This window comes from Microcaecilia unicolor, chromosome 4 (assembly GCF_901765095.1).
Source record: "Microcaecilia unicolor chromosome 4, aMicUni1.1, whole genome shotgun sequence".
In the NCBI taxonomy this organism is placed as follows: domain Eukaryota; kingdom Metazoa; phylum Chordata; class Amphibia; order Gymnophiona; family Siphonopidae; genus Microcaecilia; species Microcaecilia unicolor.
This window is the reverse complement of record NC_044034.1, coordinates 52,560,984-52,577,594: the sequence shown is the minus strand read 5'-3', so window position 1 is coordinate 52,577,594 and position 16,611 is coordinate 52,560,984. Positions and strand designations below refer to the sequence as shown.

The 16,611-nt window shown below is 45.2% G+C and overlaps 1 protein-coding gene across 6 annotated transcripts in view; it reads right to left on the bottom strand.

The window, feature by feature from the left end:
• The window catches only part of YAP1 (Yes associated protein 1), a 252,226-nt gene that overhangs the window by 4,912 nt on the left and 230,703 nt on the right, over positions 1 to 16,611 (bottom strand). For all 6 annotated transcript variants that reach the window (XM_030200236.1, XM_030200238.1, XM_030200237.1 and 3 more), the window contains 2 exons: positions 5,835 to 5,965; positions 4,972 to 5,084 (listed from right to left, as the gene is read on the bottom strand). In XM_030200236.1, the coding sequence (XP_030056096.1) occupies positions 4,972 to 5,084; positions 5,835 to 5,965 (244 nt within the window). The remainder of the gene's footprint in view (positions 1 to 4,971; positions 5,085 to 5,834; positions 5,966 to 16,611) is intronic.

Genomic DNA, 16,611 nt, shown 5'->3' with positions numbered 1-16,611 from the left:
GGTGGTGAGATCACCCCTGATTCCCTCCAGTAATCATCTGGTTATTTAGGTCACCTTTTTGTGCCTTATAGCTCAAAACGTCTTAAGTTTTAGTCCTGGACATTTTTGTTTTGTTCCATTATGGCTCAAAAACGTTTAAGTCTTTGGAATGAACAAGTCCCGCCCTTAACACACCCCTGAAACGCTCCCTTGAGATTTGGACGTACTTCTGATGGACTTCATAGGAAAAACATCTAAAAATAGGTTTCTAAAACACTGATTTGGACGTTTTTGTGAGAAAAACATCCAAATGCTGCTTAATGCCACTTTTTAGACATTTTTCTCTTTTGAAAATGAGCCCGATAGTAACCTATGGAACTTTGTAAGTCTAAGTGCTTTGAAAATGAGCCTCTATGTATCTTTTTGCTCATTTAAATGACAAATTTACCTCTAGGTGTTGAAGTGGCCATGGTAGGCTTGGCTTTCATCTTACCTATATTCATCTTGAACCCTGACACTACTGCATAATGTTCAAGGATTTGGAGCACACTGGGGAGAACTGTTATTGGGGATGACAAAGTCAGTTGTACATCATCTGCAAATAGTGTAATCTTATGCCCAGTTCCTGGATTCTGATTCCTTTAATATGACTCTGCCCAGAAGACTAATGGGGAAAATGGGCACCCCTGCCTGGCCACCTTCCCAATGGAGTTAGCCCACCCCACCCCCACATACCTTGGAACAATTATAATTTACTCTGATCCCAAACCTAACTTTGCCAGGACAAAGTGCAGAAACTCCCACTGCACTCTAAATGCTTGTTCCACATTGACCATCAGGAGAAAGGCTGCCTGCATCTCAGCCTTGGCAATTTGTATTAAATGCAAGGTGTGCCACATATTGTCTAAAGCTTGTTGACCAGGAGCAAAACCCACTTGGTTTTTGATGGACCAGCTCTGGAAGCACTAAGCTTAAACTGATAAATCTTTGCCAGAATTTTGATATCTAGATTTAAGAATGAGATGGGCCAATATGACTATCAGCTCCTTCTGTCTTTTCCTTCCTTGAGAATAACTGTCACCCATGCCTCCAGCAAAGACAAAGTAGGCTTTCACTCTCTAGAACTGCACTGTAGCCTCTTGCTAGATAGGGGACCAAGTCCACTCCAAGGTTTTAAAAATTCTGTGATTAGGCCATCTAGTCATGGGGCCATCCCCACTGGTACAGCAATTAGCTTGCCCAAATTCCTACATGCAGTCTCAGCCTCCAACTATTTCAATTGATCTGCACTCATTTAGGGAAGTTGCACTTCCTCAAACTCCATAATGTCCTGCTGAGTTATCTGCTTGTATTTCTGGTGCAATTCCTGCAGGAAACTAGCAAAGTGATCCCTTATCTCACTAAATTTATATAGGAGCACACCCTCCTCTTCTATTTTAATGGAATGCTCCACTATCTGCTTTCTTGGTTTCTATGCTAGAAATTTGTCTCCCTTGTTTCCTTTTTCATATCTCTGTTTAACTCTGGTCTTGCTGAGCAAGTTTGGCCCAAGTCTCTATCAACTCAGCATAATCTTGGAGCCTGACCTTTCGTGTTCTTACCTCCCCCCCAAGCTGACGAATCCCAGCCTGACAAAGACATATTAAAATCCCCTATCACAATAATCTTGCCTTTGGCAAATGCTGAGAATGTAATCTTTATTGACTCAACTGACCCCAATTATTGTCTGGACTATATCTATTTACAAATCTGTGCATTATTTCCCTCCAAATGGGTATGGACAAAGAATCATCTACCTAGTTTGAATACAACTGCCATACTGGGTCAAACCAATGGTCCATCAAGCCCAGTATCCTGCTTCTAACAGTGGCCAACTCAGATCACAAGTACTTGACAGAATCCCAATGAGTAGCAAGATTCCATGCTACTGACCCCAGGGATAAATAGTGGCTTTCCCCATGTCTACCTTAAATAGCAGTTTATGGACTTTTCCTCCAAGAACTTGTCTCCAATTATCTGTGGGATAGCAGGTACAATTGCATCTCCTGAATAAAAAGAACATCCACTCTCAATTGAGCAGCTTCTCTATAGAGGAGAGAATATTTTCTGGGGGAATTCATCTCTCAATATTCAAAGCTACAATTCAAATCATGACCACCACTCAACCATCTTTATCATACTCTGAACCCCTGCCCTTTACCCGCTCAATTTTGTCTTCCAGACCACTCATACCCCACCAGATATATATTGTGCACCCAGCAACCTCCATGTTCCACACAACCACTAATTCTACTACTACTCCCTGATCCTCACACCTTCCCTCTCTCAATCCCCTTACCCACCCTTCCATCCAACATTTAAACTTGTCCTTCATGACCTCCCACTGAAGGGCTAAAATACCCTCTAAATATCTGCCATCCACTGCCTTTCTGCTTCCCTACTCCATTAACTCTATGTTACAATCCATCAGCTCCAAGCCATTTTAACTCGAATACTCAAAGTCAGTTTGCTAAGGGGGCTTCAATGGCTCAAGGTTGATAATGCCTAGATACCTGACCACACAACTATCATTTGCCACTTCCCTGGCCAAGCAATAGCATAAATACTAACATCCTTAAAACATGCTGCTGCAGGCCATATCATCAGTTTTGAAGTAGTGAAGTGAATTGTCTCTGTGGGCACTCTCTCTTTTTTGACACACTCCTCCACTTGCTAAAGACTGGTTTTTGACTAGGGTTTCATTTATTAGTGTAATTTAGTATACTGCAATTTAATAGCAAAGTAACCAGTAATAACAGATCCGTAGATGTTAGTTATTGACACTCAAGAGTATGACAGGCCACAAAAGGAGGGGATGTGATCACACAATTCAAACTAAAGACAACATACAACTGAAATATGTATGAAAAAGTAGCAGCTTCAAGATATTTGAAACATGCCCTTTTTCAGAAGTTTTAAGACAAATTACAGTCTGAGTAAACAGCCATGCCTTTATATCCGCTTTGAATTTCTTATATGTTGGTTGTTGCTGTGCATCCTCCACAAAGTCAGTCAGCTGATGAACCAGCCACATTTCTGAAAGGTTCTTCACTGCATAGGTCTTCTCAGCTACTGCGAAGTTTATTTGAAATAGGAAAGGGTGGAAAAAGGACTTATATACCGCCTTTCTGTGGTTTTTCCAACTACATTCAAAGCGGTTTACATATTATATACAGGTACTTATTTGTACCTGGGGCAATGGAGGGTTAAGTGACTTGCCCAGCGTCACAAGGAGCTGCAGTGGGAATTGAACCCAGTTCCCCAGGATCAGAGTCCGCTGCACTAACCACTAGGCAACTCCTCCACTCCAGGAAAGACCAGCAATATTCCGGCCAACATTCAAAATGATTAAAACGGGCAGGAGAGGCTCCTGCTCACTTACATATCAGTGGTTAGCCACAAACAAGCCATCAGCGGCAGTTAACCAGTTAGCACCTGCACTGAAACCAGCTAACTTGTGGACATTCTGGGGGTGGAGTTGGCACTTATACAGTTAAGCACCAATATTTAGCCCTTGACCGCATAAGATAACTGCTTAAATTGGGCCCCATAAATCAGCAGTTCTATTCAGGGATGAATATTGCACTTAACCTTAAAAGCATAAGCTTTAGCAGCCAACCTATAATCGCATATTCATTGCCAGTGCCCGGACATGGTCCACCAATGAATATCCAGGAATACAGCTGGCATAAAAATGCTGACCACCGCCGGCTGAATATTGGCCGGATTGAATTTTCTCTTCATTTAAAATATCAATAACTTTCTATGTTCCCTCTGCTTTGCTAGCATAAAGACTGACAAAGTGCTGAAAGGCCTGGATCTGAGAATCCTTGTATATTACTAGATTCTGTTGCTGGGGGATTTTGAAAGCTACAAATGGCACAGGTAGACTTCAAGAATCAGGGGGTCCTGAGGGCCTCCTGCTCAGTCTGTACTGTTGCCACCTCTTTCAAGGCAACTCGTCGCTCAACAGCTGTTTGCAAATTTAATGCATCACTCCTTCCACACCCTCTGCGCTTTTACTCTCCAGGACTCCCTTTGGCTCAGTAACATCACTTCCTCCCTCTGCTCCGTCTCTTTCTTAATTTTTAGTGCCAGCAGCCGGGTCCCATGCTAGTTATGTGGAATCTATCCTGCGCAACCTGAGAAAAACATGTGTCCTTGTGGTGATGCACTTGGAATCTGAATCTCCTGCCAGTGCAAAGAGCAATAAGAGTAGTGTGGGACTCCAGCATGTAACTACCAGGACACAGTGGAGGTGCCAAGGAGAGTATTTAAAGCCAGGGCAAAAAGCACACGCATCCTAGCACTGAGAATCCTGCTTTGCTCACCCACCCGAAGACACAGGAGCTGAGGTTTATGTCACAGCAGTGAGGGGAGCATCATGTTGCTGAGTCTATGTGCTGGTCATGGAGAGTATAGGATTAGGTTGGAAACTGAACCGTTTCTGGAAAGGAACTGGGCTAAAATAAAGAAATACCCAGCTCTGCCTGATGAGAGGACTAAGGTAAAAAAATGGGAGCAAGCTGAATGCATGGGGCAGTGGAAAGAATTGCTCAGGTGCTGTCTAATTCACAGAACTGGTGGAAACTATTACCAAATGCCCCCGTCAACAACTCTGCAAATTTAGTCATGAGGATAACACAAGTGGACTCCTTTAAACTGGTGAAATTATTATATCTTATTTTAATCAAATTAATGTTAATTGACCAGTCTATTATCATATGGCTGGTTAGCTCTGTTAAAATAATTCTCAAGAATCAAGGAATAAAAGCTTAATTGATTATTTCTATTAAAGCTGGTCATCATCGCTGACAGCTGAAACTTAGGATAGGAAAACCTAAAGAGAGAGAAGGGAAAGGCAGTAAGAGAGATCAACTTGGAGGCACAATCTATGGCTTGCCACATGTTATGCTGGGGGAAAATCTAAAAATACATTCAAGAGAAACTGACCTGTATCCATTTCATCAACACTGTTCAGAAAGTCATCTGGAGTTCTGGGTACACTGTAACTACTCATGCTTAGTCCGCTGTCAGTGCTCTCATCTCTGGAGTGATATGTGCCACTATAAAAAGGAAATAGCAAGGAAGGAGACATTATATGGGGAAAAAAACCCTGTTTGTCAAAATTAGAAATTCTTGAAGTTTACAGTGATTTGTCAACTATAACCTTTAAGTTTCATCTGAACTCAAGGACATGTTTCTACTACAAACTGCTCGTCAAAAAAAAGCATTCAAGAAACAGTATAATTTCTAAGCTCAATTCCTCATAACAGCTTGCCTGTTTCAGAAATCTTACTTGTAATTTCTCTATTTTCACTTTTATGTTTGGAATCCGCTTTGAACCATATTTTGGGAGTAGGCGGTACCATATCATATCACAATAGTTAAACTCTTAGAGGTTCTGCAGGTCTTGCCCTATATCTTCTTCAAAATGTTTTATTTCATAAAACACTTGGATATAAATCTTTCATTATGGTATCATTCTGGTTTTGTGTGGGTGTTTTTTTTTTTTTTTACAGATTGCTTTTCCATGATTCACTCAGTTGCTCACAACGTAGTAGCTCTAAATGAATCTTCGTCAACGGACTGTGCATAAGCAAACATACTATGAATTCATCCAACAAGCCTGAACAGTTTACTTAGACAGCTTTTAAACCTCCACTTTTTCTGGTATGCCATTTAAGGAGGAATCAACGTACAGCTGAGGCTTCTGGCACAGAATAATGTTTAGACCATTACACACACAACCAGAAAAAAAAGTTAGAAAAAAGAATCTTGCTAATAACTACATGCTAGTGTTTACTGCTACAAACCTGTTAAGAAAAGGATCAGAGCTATTTGCTGTCATTGTTCTTAGTTCCTGAGACATTCCAGGAGAAGACACTTGATTCTGAGACCCACCGTCTTGTTCCATGGTTGGAAGCTGGCTACGAAGAGCTAATTCCTGCAAAGCAAATAAAATCTATATTAACTCTCTAGTATGAGTTAATATAAAATCTTCAAATCATTGTTAAGTTAAAATCATACATATATACGTGCATTGTTTTGGCCAAATTGAGGGGGTATTTTACTAAGCTGCAGTAGCGTTTTTAGCTTGCAATAGAAATCAGTTGGTGATAAATGCTGATACGCCCATTAAATTCCTATGGTTGTCTCTGTGTTTACTGCCACCTAATTTCTACAGAGAGCTATCAATAGAAATCAAACAAAATAAAACATGGAAAAGAAAATAAGATGATACCTTTTTTATTGGACATAACTTAATACATTTCTTGATTAGCTTTCGAAGGTTGCCCTTCTTCGTCAGATCAGAAATACCACACTCCTCTACTACAGAGAGCTAAAAATGCTACCGCAGCTTAGTAAAAGACTCCCTGAGTATCTTGCCTATGAGTTGTTATAACACACCTAGAGCAATGTTTCTCAAAGTAGAGCAAGACTTCCTAAAACATCTCAATAATGGGAAGACTTCCTCAACCCTCAGCACTATTTAGAAAACATTATTTTTAATAAAAGGCTTCCATTGGCTCTGTCCCTTCTGAAGCAAGGAGAAAACTTTCACAGGTACTCTGATCATACCTAAGCTAATACAGCTATGCAAGGGCCAGTAACTGGAGCAATGGCAAAGGATTGGGCAGGAAGTGACCAGATCATATGAAATTCACGCTCAGTCAGACCAGGATCCACCAACCCTGGCATCCTGACAGTGGCATGGGCTGGTCGCAAGTACCAGGAAATCCCAAAGTGTAGATCCAATTTCTCACAGTTCATTCTAACAGATAAGCAATGGCTTTTTCAAGTCTTCCTGGTTAATAATTCTTTTGATGAACTTTTTCTCCAGAAAAATATCCAAACCTTGTTTGAACCTTTGACTAAATGCTCTAGCAACAAATTCTATAACTTAATTATATGCTACATGAAGAAACACTTTCCACGATTTGTTTTCAATGTGATGATGGACTGTCCTCTTGTTTTAGTGTTTGAAAGGTTACACTGTTCTCTATTTAATTGTTCCAGCACACTCATTTTATGTCCAATATGCAGTTCTAAAAATCTGGGTATTGGCTGTCCCATCATATGTTCCAGTTGGGTTCAGATCTTACTCCAGTATTGCTGAATTTTTCAGCATTCCCATAAACAGTGTACAAAGATGTCCTCGGAATCTAAACATTTTATGTTTGATATCTCTGGCCAGACTATGGGTCTATCTGGGATACACATGTTATCTCTGTAAAGCGAAGATACTTACTTGTAGCAAGTATACGCCAATGACAGCAGGTTTCTTATTTTTATCACCTGGTCTGGCTTTTGCCATAGAGCACAAGCCGCGCTTCACCGTGCATGTGCAAATGCCTTCCCGCCAGTCGAGAGAACGTGGTCTCTTCAATTTAATACTAAAGCAAAAAATAAAGTAAAAATAACCAAGACGACAAATCTAAGGGGAGGTGGGCGGGATTGTGAGAATATGAAGCCTGTTGTCCTCAGAGAATACCTGCTACAGGTAAGTATTTTTGCTTTCTACGAGGACAAGCAGGCTTCAAATTTTCTCACAAGTAGGGAATCCCTAGCATCCAGGCTCACCCAAAACAATAAACACTGGTCAACTGGGCCTCGCAACGGTGAGGATATAACATAGATTAACCTAAAACTATGTACAATCTGAATCAACAGAATAAATTGGGTCTAGGAGGGTGGAGTTGGATTCTAGACCCCAAACAGATTTTGCAACACTGACTGCCCGAACTGACTGTCGGGTATCCTACTCAAGACAGTAGTGTGATGTGAATGTGTGGACTGAAGACCACGTTGCAGCCTTGCAAATTTCTTCAGTGAAGGCTGATCTTGCATGGGCTACCGAAGCAGCCATGGCTCTGACATTATGAGCCATGATATGACCCTCCAAGGCAAGGCCAGCCTAGGCATAAGTGAAGGAAATGCAATCTGCCAGCCAAATTGAAATGGTGCGTTTCCCAATCATGATCCCCAGTTGGGATCTAAAGAAACAAAAAGCTGGGCGGACTGTCTGTGGGGCCTTGTCCACTCCATATAATAGGCCAATGCTCTCTTGCAATCCAAGCAGTGCAAACTGCTTTCACCAGGATGGGCATGAGATTGGGGAAAGAATGTTGGCAAGACAACTGACTGATTCAGATGGATCTCGACAACACCTTCAGCAGGAACTTAGGGTACATGCGGAGGACTACTCTGTTGTGATGAAGCTTAGTATAAGGTGCATCCATTACTAAGGCCTGCAGCTCAATGACCCTATGAGCTGAACTAACAGCCACCAAGAAAATGACCTTCCAGGTCAAGTACTTCAGATAGCAGGAATTCAGTGGCTCAAAAGGAACTTTCATCAGCTGGGTGAGAATGTTGAGATCCCATGACACTGGTGGAGGTTTGACAGGGGGCTTTGACAAAAGCAAACCTCTCATGAAGCGAACAACTAAAGGCTGTCCAGAGATAGCTTATTTATTTTTATTTTGGTTACATTTGTACCCCGCGCTTTCCCACTCATGGCAGGCTCAATGCGGCTTACATATTATATACAGGTACTTATTTGTACCTGGGGCAATGGAGGGTTAAGTGACTTGCCCAGAGTCACAAGGAGCTGCCTGTGCCTGAAGTGGGAATCGAACTCAGTTCCTCAGGACCAGAGTCCACCACCCTAACCACTAGGCCACTCCTCCACTGCTTACCTTCTACATGTTGATGATAAGCACTAATTACACTAAGGTGAACTCTTGTCTTGAGACCAGACTCTGACAAGTGTGTAAGGTATTCAAGCAGGGTCTGTGCTGTCTGGTGTGCTCTCACACCAGACAGCAAACCTCCTCCATTTAAAAGAGTAACATCTCTTAGTGGAATCCTTCCTGAAGCCAGCAAGACCTGGGAGACACCCTACAAAAGACACAAGGAAGCGAATTGTAGGCTCTCAACATCCAAGCTGTGAGAGCCAGGGACTGGAGAGATTGGGATGTAGAAGCGACCCCTCTTTCTGTGTGATGAGGGTCAGAAAACACTCCAATCTCCACGGCTCTTTGGAGGATAATTCCAGAAGAAGCGGGAACCATATCTGCTGTGGCCAGCACGGCACGATTACAATCATGGTTCAGCGATTTTTTTACTTGAGTTTCAACAAACTTTTTCCCACTAGAGGTATCGGATGATATGCATACAGAAGACCTGTCCCCCAATTGAGGAGGAGGATAGCATCTGACGCTAGTCTGTCATGGGCCTGAAGCCTGGAATAGAACTGAGGGACCTTGTGATTGATCTGAGTGGCAAAAAGATCTACCAAGGGTGTGCCCCACGCTCAGATGATCTTGCGGGCTATGCCCATATTGAGAGACCACTCATGTGGTTGAATTATCTTGCTCAGTCTGTCAGCCAGGGTATTGTTTGCGCCTGCCAGATAAGTGGTTTGAAAGAACATGCCGTGTTGGCAAGCCCAATGCCACATCCGGACAGCCTCCTGACACAGAGAACAAGATCCGGTGCCCTCATGCTTGTTGGTGTAATACATTGCAACCTGATTATTTGAATGGGAACAATTTGATGAGACAGCCAATCTGTGAAAGCCTTTAGAGCGTTACAGATCACCCCAAGCTCCAGGAGGAAGATTTGTTTCCTGGGAGGTCCAAACCTCCTTAAGTGTGAAGCCCATGTATATGAGCTCTCTATCCTAGGAGAGATGCATCTGTCATCAGCACTTTTTGTGGCTTAGGAATATGGAATGGCAGTCCCAGAGTCAAAATGGATCAAATTGTTCACCACTGAAGAGAACATACAAGCTCTGGGGATACTTCAATGACATCTTATAGACTCCCCGTGGCTTGATACCACTTAGAAGCCAGGGTCCATTGAGCTGATCTCATGTGAAGTCGTGTCATGGGTATAATGTACACTGTGGAAGCCATGTGACCAACAATCTCAACATCTGCCAAGGTATGACCTGCTGAGGGGTACGAACCTTAGACGCCAGCGAGACAAGATTCTCCACTCTCATCTCCAGGAGGTAGGCTTGAATCCTCTGCGTCGAGCAGGGCTCCTATGAACGCCAATTGTTGGACAGGGTGTTGATGGGACTTGGGGTAGTTTAAAACGAATCCTAGTAGCTCTAGCATCCCAATAGTCATCTTCATGGTCTCCTGAGCACCATCCTCTAAGGTACTCTTCACCAGCCAATCGTCGAGATATGGGAACACAGGGACCCCCAGTCTGCATAGCAATGCTGCAACTACCACTAGACACTTGGTGAAGACTCAGAGCTGACGCAAGACCAAAAGGCAACACGCGATACTGAAAGTGATGTGTTCCCAGCTGAAATCGAAGATACTTCCGGTGGGCTGGAAGTATCAGAATGTGAGTATACGGATCCTTTAATTCCAGAGCGCATAGCCAATCGTTTTTCTGAATCACTGAGAGAAGGGTGCCCAGAGAAACCATCCTGAACTTTTCCCAGACTAGAAATTTGTTCAGGACCCTTAAGTTTAGGATAGGACACATCCCCCCCGTCTTCTTCTGCACAAGGAAATACCTGGAATAGAATCCCTGCCCTTCCTCCCCTGGTGGAAAGGGTTTGACCACATGGGCCTTTAGAAGGGTGGAGAGTTCCTCTGCAAGTACCTGCCTGTGCTAAGAAATGAATGAGCTCTTGTTGGGCAATCTGGAGGTTTTGAGATGCAAATTGAGTGCACATCCAAGACAGACTAATTTAAGAATCCACTGGTCAGTGGTTATAAAAGGCCACCTTTGGTGAAAATATTTTAGCCTCCCCTCGACTGGCAAATCATCTGGGATGCACACTGTGGCTATGCTCTGCTGGAGCCAGTCAAAGGCTCGCCAAAGGCTCATCCCTTGCTTTGACTAGGGAGCAGGAGGGGCCTTAGGCGCACGTTGTTGACGTGAACGAGCGTGCTGGGGCTAAGCCTGAGTAGGCTGGAAAGCTGAAGGAGTATACCTACACCTAGAAAAGTAGTAGTCCCGCTCTTTGGCTTGCCAAAAACCCTCCTAGCTGAGGAGCTAGGTGCAGAAGACTCCTGGCGGGAGAGAGAAGAGACCGTATCAGTGTGCTTCTTGATTTGGTCAGCGACCTCCTCAACCTTCTCTCCAAAAAGGTTATAGCCCCGGAAAGCACCATCAGCAAACCGCTGCTGAACAGAGTGTTCAAAGTCAGAAACATGCAGTCATGAGAGTCTGCACATTGCTATATCTTGAGAAGAGATCCTGGATGCCGCATCAAAAGTGTCTTAAATGCCCCTGGCCAAGAACTTTCAACACGCTTTCTGCTGTTTGGCCAACTGGCGAATAGGCTCGGCCTGCTCCGAAGGGAGCGCATTCACCAAGTCCGACAGTTGTCGTACCAAGTTTCGCAAGTAGATAGATGCTCGTGAAGAGCTGGTAGGATTGTATATGGGAGATGAGCATTGAAGCCTGGTACATCTTCCTCCCAAAAGAATCCAGGGTTCTATCTTCTCTGTCTGGGGGCACAGGTGCATACGCCCTAGTACTCCTGGCTCTTTAAGAGAGTGGACTCCACCAGCATGGAATTACAAGGTAACTGAGTCCTAACAAAACCAGATTCACTGTGGATCCAATACTGGGTGTCAATTTTCTTGCCGAGGCTGAACCTGCTTCAATGCCAAGGAACAGTGCCCTCGAGAGCGGCATCAAGAAGCCGGATCCCATCTTGATTCCAGCAAAGCTTCCTCCACTGACGTTGAAGGAGTACTGGCTTGGGTGGCAGCTGAAACTGCGGCCACAAGCGGAATCGGTGCTGGAGGCCACACCAGAGGCTGAGAGCCAGGCAGGGCCACAACCGTAGGTATGGCAGGTGCAAGCACCCCCAATACCAATGCACACCGTTGCATAAGGCCATCCAGCAGCTCTAGGAGCAAGGCCCTGATGCGCTCATCAAGGGCTGACACCGGGAAAAGCTGGGGAGCCAGTGGAGGCGCAGGTTGCAGAATTGCTGGGGTCGATGCAGGTGCAGGATGTCGGCTGCTTGGCAACAGGAGCATCGGCAACTCCTGTATGGAGGGAGAGCGATCCTCCCAGCGCCAATGCTTCTCGGGTGCCAAATCCTTCGATGCCCCGGAGCTCCCGGCACCATGTGTTGAGGGTGACCGATGATGATGCTTCTTGGCTTTCTCCCAAAGCATATCACCAATGAGGACGATGTTGAATTCTCATGTCACCTCAGGGCCGGGTCTGACGATGGATGGTGCCGGGGGGCCTGCACATCAGGAGTCCTCGAGACAGGTGGAGACCCAACTCAATGCCTCATTGCTCCCAGTGTCTAAGGGTCTCGAAGCAGCCATGCTTTCTGACACTCCCGATGCTGGTGCGATGCTCGATGTCGATGCAGACGTCGAGGAACCAGACTTGGCTCCAAACATTCTCTCTTGTTGAGCCTCTCGGAAAACCTGGGTCCTCTTCTTAATGCGAAGACAGAGAACACAGTTAGCAGGGCTATGGTCAGGCCCAAGACACAACAGACAAGAATGGGTGTCTTTTCCCGAGACAGTCCGACTGCACCGGGTACAGCGAATGAAGCCACTGAGCATCTTCATGGACGGGAAATCCTCATCGGCTAAATTAAACAACTCAGTGGTGCCTAAAAAAGAGGCAAGGCATGGAAAAAAGAAAAGGAAAAACCTGACTGAAGTCAGGGCCTAAAATGGCCCAATGATGGAAAAATACGAAAACTTAAACCCGGGCAAAAGAAAAATAAAGGACCGGTTTGGAAAAAAGGCCCAAATAGCGGAAAAAAGAGAACTGAGGAGATCGTGTTCACACAATGGGTGGGAACGCGGTGGAGCACAGCTCGCACTCCACAAAGCTTTTTTTTTTTTTTTTTACTCCGGCAAGAGCCAGACCGGGCGACATGGATCAGCGTCACCCACTTTAAAGATTGAAGCCTGCTTATCCTCGGAGAATATTTTTTACTACACTTTTTAAAGCTGCATACTTTCTACCAATGCATCTCCCCCTCTTATTCTTCTTTAAATTAAGTATCTATATATTCTTCTCTGGTCACTTGTGCCCATTTTTGTATTGTTCTCTGGAATGGTGAGGGATTCAAGCTGATAATTATTGCCCAGTGTCGCTTTTACCAATGGGCAAAAGGGGCAGCTGCCCTGGGCCCCTGGAAAAAGGGGGCCCAGCCACACTGTTCCCTACTGGTACATTTAGCCATGCCTCTATGTCTCTCCCTTTCTTCTCCGCTCTCTGTCAAGTCTTGCATCTGTCCCTCTCCCTTCCTCCCACACCCTCCTTCCCTGCGGCCCTCTGTACTTTTTTTTTTTTGTTTGTTACTGTTGTCAGTGACTCAGTAGTGGCAGCAATTAAGACAGATTGCTGGCGTTGGGGCCTTCCCTCTGCGTGTCCCACCTACTTCAATTCAACTTCCTGTTTCTGCATAGGTGGGATGTGTAGAGGGAAGGCCCCGATGCCGGCAGCCTTTCATTCGTTGCCGAGTCACTGTCAAGAGTAAAAAAAAAAAAAAAAAAAAAATTACGGGAAAAGGAGGTGCAGGAGAGGGATAGATGTGGTGGGAATAAAAAGCGAGGATGAGTGACAGACCGGAGTGGGAGAGTGATACCATATCGTTTGGGGGGGGGGGGGGGGGAAGATGCTGACTACAGAGTACGGGAATAAGGGAAGATAAAGGGGAGAAACTGAATATGGAGTTAAACAGGGACATAGAGAAGAGATGGGGGCAGGCAGGAACTATAAGGACAAGGATGCAGGGGGGCAATACTGAAGGTGTGGGAGGGGGAGACAGGGACACAGAGGGAGGCAGTGCTAAAAGGAGATTAGATAATGACAGAGGGGACAAAGCTGAAACAAGGTACAGAGGGGCAAAGAGGAAGGCAATGCTGAAAGGGTGGAAAACAGGGACACAAAGGGGTACAATGCTGAAATGGGGTAGATAGAAAAACAGAGGGAGGCAAGGATGAAAAAGGAAAGGGAGATGGGGACACATAGGAAAAAGGTTGAAAAAGGAGGGGGGTAGAAAGGGACATGAAAGAAATGCTAAAAAAAAGAGGGGTAGGGATGGTGAAAAGAAAAAAAAAAAAAAAAAAAAAACTTAAGAGGAGCGGCTACGAGGGTCAAAAATTTACATTAGGCTTGGATGCTGTTCAAAAACACCATCCTGGAAGCCCAGGCCAAATATATTCCATGTATTAAAAAAGGAGGATGGAAGACCATACAACAGCCGGCGTGGTTAAAAAGTCAGGTGAAGGAAGCTATTACAGCTAAAAGAAAATCCTTCAGAAAATGGAAGAAGGAACCAACTGAAAATAATAAAAAACAGCAAAAGGAATGTCAAGTCGAATGCAAAGCACTGATAAGGAAGGCTAAGAGGGACTTCGAAAAAAAAGATTGCGTTGAAGGCAAAAACACATAGTAAAATATTTTTTCTAGGTATATTAAAAGCAGGAAGCTGGCAAAAGAATCGGTTGGACCGCTAGATGACCGAGGAGTAAATGGGGCGATCAGGGAAGACAAAGCCATAGCGGAGAGATTAAATGAATTCTTTGCTTCGGTCTTCACCGAGAAAGATTTGGGTGGGATACTGGTGCCAGAAATGGTATTCGAAGCTGATGAGTCGGATAAACAATGAATTCTCTGTAAACCTGGAGAATGTAATGGGGCAGTTCTACAAACTGAAGAGTAGCAAATCTCCTGGACCGGATGGTATTCATCCCAGAGTATTGATAGAACTGAAAAATGAGCTTGCGGAGCTATTGTTAGTAATATGTAATTCATTCTTAAAATCGAGCATGGTACCGGATGATTGGAGGGTGGCCAATGTAACGCCGATTTAAAAAAAAAGGTTCCCGAGAAGGTCCGGGAAATTATAGACCGGTGAGTCTGACGTCGGTGCCGGGCAAAATGGTAGAGATTATTATTAAGAACAAAATTACAGAGCATATTTAAAAGCATGGATTAATGAGACAAAGCCAACATGGACTTAGTGAAGGGAAATCTTGTCTCACCAATCTACTACATTTCTTTGAAGGGGTGAAGAAACATGTGGATAAAGGTGAGCCGGTTGATATTGTTTATCTGGATTTTCAGAAGGTGTTTGACAAAATACCTCATGAAAGACTCCAGAGGAAATTGGAGAATCATGGGATAGGAGGTAGTGTTCTATTGTGGATTAAAAACTGGTTAAAAGATAGAAAACAGAGAGTAGGGTTAAATGGTTAATATTCTCAGTGGAGAAGGGTAGTTAGTGGGGTTCCCCAGGGGTCTGTGCTGGGACCACTGATTTTTAACATATTTATAAATGACCTAGAGATGGGAGTAATTAGTGAGGTAATTAAATTCGTTGATGACACAAAGTTATTCAAAGTTGTTAAATCGCAGGAGGATTGTGAAAAATTACAAGAGGACCTTATGAGACTGGGAGGCTGGGCGTCTAAATGGCAGATGACGTTTAATGTGAGCAAGTGCAAAGTGATGCATGTGGAAGAGAGGAACCTAAATTATAGCTATGTCATGCAAGGTTCCACGTTAGGAGTCACAGACCAAGAAAGGGATCTAGGCAGTGGTGTGCTGGAGCCGGCTCGCACCGGCTCGCAAGAGCCGCTTGTTAAATTTTGACAGCTCTTGCGAGCCGGTTGTTGTACGGGGCGAGCCGGCTCCATTGCACGAGGTAAGCATGGCAGGAGGGCGCCATGCTTACCTCCCCTCCCGCTCCCATCCATGTGTAGCGATGTCCTTCGCCCCCCCCATCCTCCCCTGCTGCTCCCATCCGTCAGTTTCAAATACCTGCCTCGAAGCGCCGCCTTATTTAAAGCCCTGCTGCCCGTCTCCAGCTGCCTTCCCTGCTTGTTTCTCAGGAGTTCGGTTCGCGCCCTTAGTCCCGCCTTCTGACGTCATTTCCTTTTCTCGCGATGGGACTAAGGGCTCGAACCGAACTCCTGAGAAGCAAGCAGGGAAGGCAGCTGGAGACGGGCAGCAGGCAGGCCTTAGATAATGCGGCGCTTCGAGGCAGGTAATTGAAACTGACGGATGGGAGCGGCAGGGGAGGATGGGGGGGCGAAGGACATCGTTACACATGGATGGGAGCGGGAGGGCAGGGGAGGGAGGAGAACTGCTGGGCATGGATGGGCAGGGGAGAGAATTGCTGGGCATGGATGGGCAGGGGAGAAAATTGCTGGGCATGGATGGGCAGGGGAGAGAATTGCTGGGCATGGATGGGCAGGGGAGAGAATTGCTGGGCATGGATGGGCAGGGGAGAAAATTGCTGGACATGGATGGGCAGAGGGGGGCAGGGGAGAGAATTGGTGGGCATGGATGGGCAGGGGAGAGAACTGCTGGGCATGGATGGGCAGAGGAGAGAACTGCTGGGCATGGATGGGCAGAGAGAGGCAGGGGAGAGAACTGCTGAGCATGGATGGGCAGGGGAGAGAACTGCTGAGCATGGATGAGCAGGGGAGAGAACTGCTGGGCATGGATGGGCAGAGGGGGGGCAGGGGAGAGAATTGCTGGGCATGGATGGGCAGAGGGAGGCAGGGGAGAGAATTGCTGGGTGTGGATGGGCAGGGGAGAGAATTGCTGGGTATGGATGGG